The 8931-nt window shown below is 40.4% G+C and overlaps 1 protein-coding gene across 2 annotated transcripts; it reads left to right on the top strand.

Annotated features, from left to right (window-relative positions):
* The first annotated feature begins 887 nt into the window (after window positions 1-887).
* On the top strand, window positions 888-5400 carry hnrnph3 (heterogeneous nuclear ribonucleoprotein H3 (2H9)). Of its 2 annotated transcripts, XM_014211634.2 has the most exons (11): window positions 888-1013; window positions 1716-1814; window positions 1938-2093; window positions 2531-2674; window positions 3158-3296; window positions 3923-4107; window positions 4230-4322; window positions 4412-4545; window positions 4721-4856; window positions 4967-5023; window positions 5129-5400. In XM_014211634.2, exons 2-11 carry the CDS (start codon window positions 1727-1729, stop codon window positions 5200-5202), a joined length of 1206 nt encoding a protein of 401 aa, XP_014067109.1. In that variant the 5' UTR covers window positions 888-1013; window positions 1716-1726; the 3' UTR covers window positions 5203-5400.
* The last annotated feature ends 3531 nt before the right edge of the window (window positions 5401-8931 follow it).

The following is an 8931-nucleotide window of genomic DNA, read 5'->3' as shown; positions in this document are numbered from 1 at the left end:
ACATTCGTTGAAAAACGTCATCGGGTCCAACGGTCGTCACGTGCATGAACAAATCATCAAATCAAAGTCACTCCTTCCATACAGAGTTGTTTTTGACGAAAATGAAAACTTGGCAGTTTGTCACTTTAACATGTTCAACTACTTAAGACATTGGCTCGAATCTAGGTTGTGCCTTTAGATTTAGAGAAAATTGACAACTAATTAATTATTTTTCACTTCTCTTATTGACTTCTCAAACCCCAAAACCCGGCCTAGATTCACAAAACACTTCTTACGCAAAAACTTAAGAAGTTTAAGAAAAAAAACAAGTTCATAAAATAGGTCGTAAGTGCAATTCCTCAACAGTATCTTAATATTGAATGATTTTCTTAGAAACTTCTCAAATATCTTCTTACAAATCTTATGTGGTTGTTGCTGGGCAACCGTTTTGGCTAGCTATTTATCTACATTTAACATTTCAGTTATTTAGCAGACGCTCTTATCCAGAGCGACTTACAAATCTAGAAATGGCAATCATGTTAGCGTACTTCTTACTGAGATTATTGTTCTAAAACATGTTCTTGCGTGTAAAATAATCAATAGTTAAACTTTCAGATAAAGTTTGTTTGAATTAAACATGTTCAATGGCTTTCAGGAGCTTTTTCTCTCACTACCCTGTTTAAGACAAGGGTTTAGCTTTCTTGGAATTAAGAATTGTATTTTCAATAATCTAATTTCTTCTTAATTTTTAGTTTAAGGAGAAACATACGAAATAGCGCAAGAAAATGTCCAATAACCTTTTTGAGTAATAGTAGCTTTGCTTAACTTTCTTCTTACGTGTATAGTTAAAAATTACAATTAAGAACGTTTTGTAAATTTGGTAAGCGTTCCTAGAAGTCTCGCGATGTTGCGCCACTGCGTTTAGAAACTAGTAGAGGGCGGCTGTTGGCAGAAGAGATTTTATGTTCTCGCGACAATACCTGCTGCGGAACTCCCTGTCACCTGAGAAGAACTGAGACCGGGGAAAATAAATTGTAAGACGCGTTTTATCATTTTATTCCCAACATTTTTGTGGCTTCCTATTGAAATATATAATGTTTTTTTTATTCGCGTTGGAATGGATATATTTTCGGAACTGGATGGACAGTTTTGTTTTCTGACCTAGACCATTTGACCGTTGCGATGTCCTAGCTAGCTAGCTTAGCAAGAGTTGGCTAGCTAGCTAACGTTATTTAGCGTCTACTCCGGAACAAGACTGGCTAGCTAGATAGCTAATAATGTATTCTCGAAAACATACCATTATCCATCTGGATAGTTTATGGAAATTGGTGTTTTAGCCACAGTCAGTCAACTATCGAGGACATCTATAATGACAGAACCCAATTAGCAGTGCTTGAGTGAGAAAGTAATCTCTCTGATTTCATTCTAGCTAACGTTAAATATCAAGACTTGTATAGTCAAAAAAAGACCGGTAACCTTGTAACTAGTTAAGATAAACTAGTCAATAATTGCGAGGTTCGCCAAAGTCCGAAGAAGATGCAATCGACCTTGAGGCAAACAACTAACATTAGCTGGTTTAACTAGTTAACAATTAACGTTAACTAGCTCATGTTAATTACTAGGAAATGTAATTCCACATGTAGGCCTAGCTAGTACTTTAGTGAGGTTGTAAGTTTTATGCACAGTATTGCTAACGTTAATGAGGACTTGTATTGCCCTTTTTAACCATGGTCCAGAGGAAGAGACTATGTCTGTGAATGATGATGGGTATGTGGTGAGAATTCGGGGCTTGCCTTGGTCCTGCACCCAGGAAGAGGTGGCAGGGTTCTTCTCTGGTGAGTAGGCCACGTTCATAAAACTGAAAGTGGTGGCATTCAATAGTCACTTTATCGTTTGTTTGCACCTGGCTGGTCAATGAAGAAGGCACCAATGAAGTTAATCTTGTGTATCGCTTGCAGATTGTAACATCGTCGGGAAAGTGAATGGAGTGTGCTTCACGTTTTCCAAAGAAGGAAGGCCCAGTGGAGAAGCTTTCGTGGAGCTGAAATCAGCAGAGGATTTTAAAAAAGCCATAGCAAAGGATAGGAAACACATGGGTCATCGCTATATTGAAGGTATTTTGTCTGACAGATCTCTAATCTGTCTGTCGTCACATTTAGACTTATCAATCAGTCAGCTAGTTGTGATTCAGTATATTATGACTGACGTTGCCCGCTCAAGGATTGACATTAAGGGTTGTCCGGGACAAGTGACCTGAGCAGTTGCACAAGTTGAGCCTGCTCAGAGTTTGCCCCATTGGGCAGGTGATTTATTAATATTTTTTACTGATGATAACCAAAATACAAAGTATTTCAGTAGTCTGGTCTTTCTGATTCCTCCCCAGTGTGTTTGTGAAAATGGATAATTTTATACTTTCGGGCAAGTGATCATAGTCTTCGGCAACCAAAAAATACCCATGACGGGCAACCAAAAAAGCCCCAAAACTTGCCCAGTGACCGAGTACCTTTCAGACCTTAATGTCAATCCTTGCCGTTCCTGTCCGGTCTTGTAGTTTTCAAGTCAAACCGTAGCGAGATGGACTGGGTGTTGAAACGCAGCGGCCCTACTGACTACGACAGCTGCAGCGGGTGTATGATACGTCTCCGGGGACTTCCTTTTGGCTGCAGTAAGGAGGAGATAGTGCAGTTCTTTGCAGGTACATACATAGGATTACTTTACTTAAACTATGAATGCAAAAACAGGCCTATTGCTGGATTAGAGTTCAGTTTTCAAGTAAGTGCATGACAAGCAAATACAATTAAACATAATTAAATCCGTATTTGGCTTTATAAGAATGTGGTGACTTAGTATAGCATGATATTCAATCTCTTATTGTTCAATAACATACATGCACACAAATGTACAAATATCTGTTTATAAAACCACATTCAAAGTCACCACATCTTCTGGATGGCATGATGCTGCTCTGATGTTACTGTTCTTTGAATAACATGAAGTCAATGTGTTCATGAATAAAGTTCAGCAGTATGTTCTTGGGTCTTTTGGTGTGTCTAATACTAAGAGATATCACATTGAAATAGTCAAATAAAAGCGGAATGGGTTTTTCTTTTGTACATATGGGAATGTTGCAGCTTTTAACATGTCTCCCCTTGTGGGGTTATTTGTCCTTGGGTTAAAGGGTTGAAAATCGTGCCAAATGGGATAACATTGCCGATGGACTACCAGGGGAGGAGCACAGGGGAAGCCTTCGTGCAGTTTGCCTCAAAGGAGATAGCAGAAAAGGCACTGGGGAAACACAAGGAAAGAATAGGGCACAGGTGGGGACGGAAAGTCTGGGCTGGGTATTAATTTTATGACTAATATGGGGCGGGGGGTCATGCATCTTTCCTATAAGTTAAAGATGGTATGATCATTCATAAATCACACTTTGAATACTTTTTTTGGTTTTGTTACTTGGACAGTTACCATGCTTAATCTGGGCATTGTCTTCCATTGAATTTATTTGTCAAGCAGTGCAATGGGGGAAAAGGGAATTAAGATCAGTGCTGCACAATTGAGAGCCTTGACAGTACAATAGATATTGTATGACAGTACCACCATAGAGCTGTTAATAGCTGAATTGTGGGAACTAGGCTATTTATGTCAGAGTGCCTTCTAATACTGCATCATGATGAAAGTGCAAAGTAAAAACCTGCTGCAATATTAGCAGTGTATGTGAAAGCTGTGCCATATTGTTACTGCTATTGCTAAAATTAATAAATTGTATTATTCCTTGCCCCTCTAGATGTACAATAAAGCTATCTGTTTGACCCCAACTATTTGGCTTAGATAAAGTTGCCCATATGAAATCATGCACAATGTCTTGTCTGCTGATGTTCTCCATATGGCTATTGTCCCATGTAGTGTTCTTGTCATAACCCCACCTGCATTTAAACCCATTCAGGTACATAGAAATCTTTAAGAGCAGCCGGAATGAGATCCGGGCTTACTATGAGCTCCCCAGAAGGATGATGGGGCAGAGACCCAGTCCCTACGACAGGCCCATAATGGAGCGAGGTGGGTTCTTCCCTGGTCCAGGACGAGGGGGTGCTCTTTTGGACCAAATGCGTGGAGGAGGCTACAGTGGGGGTATGTGCAATAGTTTTGGTTAGCGAAGTCAATTTAGTGTTTGAGAATGGACTGGATTGAGGATGGCCAATGGTCTGAAAAGATGATCATTGATTCCCTATTCTCTGTGTCTGTTCACGTAGGCTATGGCGGATTTGACAACTACAATGGCTTCAGTAATTACTGTTTTGGCAATGGCATGTTTGATGACCGAATAAGGGGCGATAGAGGAAGAGGTAAGAGATGCTCTTTCCTTTTTAATGTCACACTGAGGGTGTGCCTGCGTTTCCTTCTCAGGAAAATGTATTTTGTGCTTGGCTTGCAGCTATAGGTGGCCATGGCTATGGTGGTGCAGGTGATCATAACTCCCACAGCAGCTCCCACAGCGGCTTCCACAGTGGCCATTTTGTACACATGAGGGGCCTGCCTTTCCGTGCCACTGAGGGAGACATAGCCAATGTAAGAATCACATTTCTCTAGTACCCATAATCACTCCCATTTCTCTTTCCAATGATGCCAACACATTTTAAAGTAAATATTCACAGTCCAATTATGTAACTTGAATGTATACAATCATGGGGGTCAGAGCAGCCCCTTACTCTTTGGTGTGTATGTGTGTGCCTTTTTGGTTTAGTTCTTCTCCCCATTGACTCCTGTGCGAGTTCATATCGACTTTGGACCAAATGGAAAATCCACAGGCGAGGCCGATGTTGAGTTTAGGTCTCATGAAGATGCTGTTTCAGCTATGTCGAAGGACAAGAATCACATGCGTACGTGTATCCCTACTTTGTTTTACCCTGTTATGATTACCCCACTCTCAAAATGAACCATAAAATATAACATTTTTTTTGAAGGGGATTTATTTATTTTTGTTCTGCAGAACATCGATACATTGAGCTCTTCTTAAACTCGACTGCTAGTGGAGCATCTGAAATGGGTAAGTTTCTTCTCTCATCTGCCTGTATTTCAGAAAACACTCAGACAACAATGGTTGAATCAATGTTTAATGCCATTTCTGGATTTATTTCCTGGTTGGTTTTAGGCCGCGGCGGCGGTTTCTATGGTAACTCAGGAGGCATGGGCTTGAGACGGAGTGGACTGAGGGGGATGTTCTAAACGGGAGTAATCACCATTCTAAACCAAACGTTCAAGTCTTGAAGATTTGTTTTGTATTTGAATGTTTTCACATGTTCAGAAAAAGTACCTACTTAAAATATTTTCCAGTCTCAAAGAGTGGAATAAAAAGTATATATTTGAGCAGTTGCATAGGCTAACCAACTATTGTACATTTTACTTAATACATTTTATATTTAATTCTGTGTCTCAGTTTAAGATCATTTCAAGACCATTAGCAATAATGCATATTTTAGTTCATTACTACCATTGTTAGCTAATTTCCCCACTTCTGTCTGCATTTTTCTACGCTTTACGGCTTGATTCAATCAGATCGAGCATTAACCTGTGTTTGCCGACATCTGCATAGCAGATTTTGTGGCGGGTTTGGATGTGTAACTGCGGTATGAGCTGACAAATCGGTGAACAGCTGCTCGTGCCAAACAATTCCCTCAACCCAACCATGTTAGAAGTTAAACGGTGATAGAAGTGTAGGCTCTATCGATGATAGAAATGACTAAAATGTCAAACCATTGATGTTAGGCTATAAATCCCCCCCCATCCAAATGAATGTGAAAACATGCCTCAGTCTAATTCGAGTGTTTGAATTTAACAAGGCTGCATGAACTTCTAGCGCAGCTGCGGGATTATAAAGTCGGGTGGTTTCGTTGCATCCAATCGCATTGTCTGTGGTACGGTAACGCAAGGAGCCGCATGTGGATTTGACAGCTCTAACACAGTACCACCTCTGACACCATCTGATTGAATTTAGCCCTCAGACTTGAAAGTCATTGCTAGCACGGGTCAAAGTGCAGCGGGAGGGAGGGGGTTTAGAGAAAGAGTCCAAAGTGTAAGAGAAGACTTAGACAGCGCTCTCCCTGCCTTAGTCTTTTTACAAACATTGATCCAGGCTCAAGATGTGTATGTGGCAGGCCCTATTCAGGTGACTGACCTGGAATGGTGGTATGTTCATGGAAAAACTACCTAGAATTTACAAGCTGTGTCCTCTATCGATAATATCTAAATAATTTGAATTATAACTAATTTAGTAATGCAACAGAGGTTTTTTATAATTCTAGCCAGTAGTTTTGAAAGTAGTGCTCACGAGCCAAAACGGGTCCCCAGAAAATGTTGCATGGAGTATTCATATATAGCAAATTATGACTATATTGTAAAAATTCATGAACATTAGCTTTTTGGTCTTCATTTAAGGTTAGGCTTAGAATCATATTTTAAGATGAATTGTGGGTTTGATTTAGTTGCTGTGGTAACTAGTGATGACCTCTAGCACTACCCACAGTTTTTAAACTATGGTGCCCAACATGGTTCAGTGTGCCAATAAATCAGCACTCTAGGTTTTTTCAAATTGCATCTGTCTTGGAGCTAGAATTGGGATAAAGTTTACTGTGCTAATGATCATACAGACAGAGTAATGGAGAGCACTGTATAATACAGCGAACTTAGCAAATGAGGCATTTGTGGTACAGTGCCTTCAGAAACTTTTCCTTTGTGGTACAGCCTGAATTCAAAATGACTTACATTTCTCACCCATCTACCACATAATGGCAAAGTGAATATGTTTGTAGAAATGTTTGCACATTTACATTTTTTTGCAGAAATCTAATTTACATACAGTACCAGTCAGAAGTTTGGACACACCACCTCATTCAAAGGTTTTTCTTTTTTTTACTACTTTGTAGAATAATAGTTAAGACATCAAAACTATTAAATAACCAAAAGTGTTTAACAAATCAAAATATATTTTAGATTCTTCAAAGTAGCCACTCTTGGCATTCTCTCAACGAGCTTCACCTGGAATGCTTTTCCAACAGTCTTGAAGGAATTCCCACATGCTGAGCACTTATTGACTGCTTTTCCTTCACTCTGCGGTCCAACTGATCCCCAACCATTCAATTGGGTTGAGGTCGGGGGATTGTTTGAGGCCAGGTCATCTGATGCAGTGCTCCGTCACTCTCCTTGGTCAAATAGCCCTTTCACAGCCTGGAGGTGTGTTGCGTCATTGTCCTGTTGAAAAACAAATGATAGTCCCGGGACACTAAGCGCAAACCAGATGGGATGGCGTATTGTTGCAGAATGCTGTGGTAGCCATGCTGGTTAAGTGTGCCTTGAATTCTAAATAAATCACTGACAATGTCACCAACAAATTACCATCACACCTCCACGCTTCATAGTGGGAATCACACATGCAGAAATCATCCGTTCACCTACTCTGCATCTCACAAAGACACGGCGGTTAGAACCAGAAATCTCCAATTTGGGCTCATCCGACCAAAGGACTGATTTCCACCGGTCTCATGTCCATTGCTCATTTCTTGGCCCAAGCAAGTCTCTTCTTACTGGTGTCCTTTAGTAGTGGTTTCTTTTCAGCAATTCGACCATGAAGGCCTGATTCACACAGTCTCCTCTGAACAGTTGATGTTGAGATGTCTGTTACTTGACACATCAAGTAACATCAAATTGGGCTGCAATTTCTGACGCTGGTAACTAATGAACTTATTCTCTGCAGCAGAGGTAACTGGGTCTTCCTTTCCTGCGGCGGTCCTCATGAGAGCAAGTTTCGCACGCCTGTTAATTGAAATGCATTCCAGGTGACTACCTCATGAAGCTTGTTGAGAGCATGCCAAAATTGTGCAAAGCTGTCGTTAAGGCAAAGGGTGTCTACTTTGAAGAATCTCATGAAATATATTTTTTGATTTGTTTAACACTTTTTTGGTTACATATGTGTTTTTTCATAGTTTGGTCTTCAGTATTATTCTACAATGTAGAAAATAGTACAAATAAAAGCCATGGAATGAGTAGGTATGTGTCCAAACTTTTGACTGGTACTGTGAAGTATTCACACAGCTTTGCTATTACACTCCAAATTGAGCTCAGGTTTGTTAAATTTCCTTTGATCATCCAGTCCCGCTTTATTTGAAGTGCATCTTTTCGTTTCATAAGCACTACATACATGCATCTCAAATAATTTATAACTGTATATCATGCTCTATTAAGATTGTCACAGTTATGCAACATTAAATCTATTTATGTTCACATTTATTAATCTTATGAAGCATGAAATACAGTTAGATTTGTGACCCATTTATGCAGTGCTTATGAAGCCTTCACAAGATGCACTTCAAATAGTTGAACTGATCATGGATGTCGCAACAACTTGATTGGAGTCCACCTGTGGCCAATTCAATTGATTGGACACACCTGTCTAAGGTCCCACAGTTGACAGTGCATTTCAGAGCAGAGACTATGCCATGAATTCCAAAGAACTGTCTGTAGATCTCTGAAATAGAATTGTGATGAGGCATATCTGGGGAGGGGTAGAACACAATTTGAGTGTTGAAAGTTTCCAAAAGCACAGTGGTCTCCATTGGGAAATGGGGGGAAAAAATATGGAACTACCCAGACTCTGCCTAGAGCTGGGCGTCCGACCAAACTGAGCAACCGGGAAGGAAGGACCTTGGTCAAGGAGGTGACCAAGAACTTAATCACCACTGACAGAACTACAGAGTTCCTTGGCTGAGATGGGAACCTGCCAGAAGGGCAACAGTCTCTACAGCACTTCACCAATCTGGGCTTTATGGGAGCGTGACCAGACCGAAGCCACTCCTGAGAAAAAGGCACACGTCCGCATACCTGGAGTTTGCAAAAAGGCACGTAAAAGATAGCATAAGGCAAAAGATTGGTCTGATGAGACAAATGTAACTCCTTGGCCTG

Source organism: Salmo salar, chromosome ssa01, assembly GCF_905237065.1.
Source record: "Salmo salar chromosome ssa01, Ssal_v3.1, whole genome shotgun sequence".
Classification (NCBI taxonomy): Eukaryota; Metazoa; Chordata; class Actinopteri; order Salmoniformes; family Salmonidae; genus Salmo; species Salmo salar.
This window is presented reverse-complemented; position numbering and strand designations above follow the sequence as displayed.

Bases quoted from the DNA above. Each gene is read 5' to 3' on its own strand.
- hnrnph3 (XM_014211634.2), top strand. From the start codon at position 1,727: ATGTCTGTGAATGATGATGGGTATGTGGTGAGAATTCGGGGCTTGCCT. The intron at 4,546-4,720 runs GTAAGAATCACA...TTTTTGGTTTAG, and splicing joins CTGAGGGAGACATAGCCAAT to TTCTTCTCCCCATTGACTCC. The intron at 4,857-4,966 runs GTACGTGTATCC...TTTGTTCTGCAG, and splicing joins GAAGGACAAGAATCACATGC to AACATCGATACATTGAGCTC.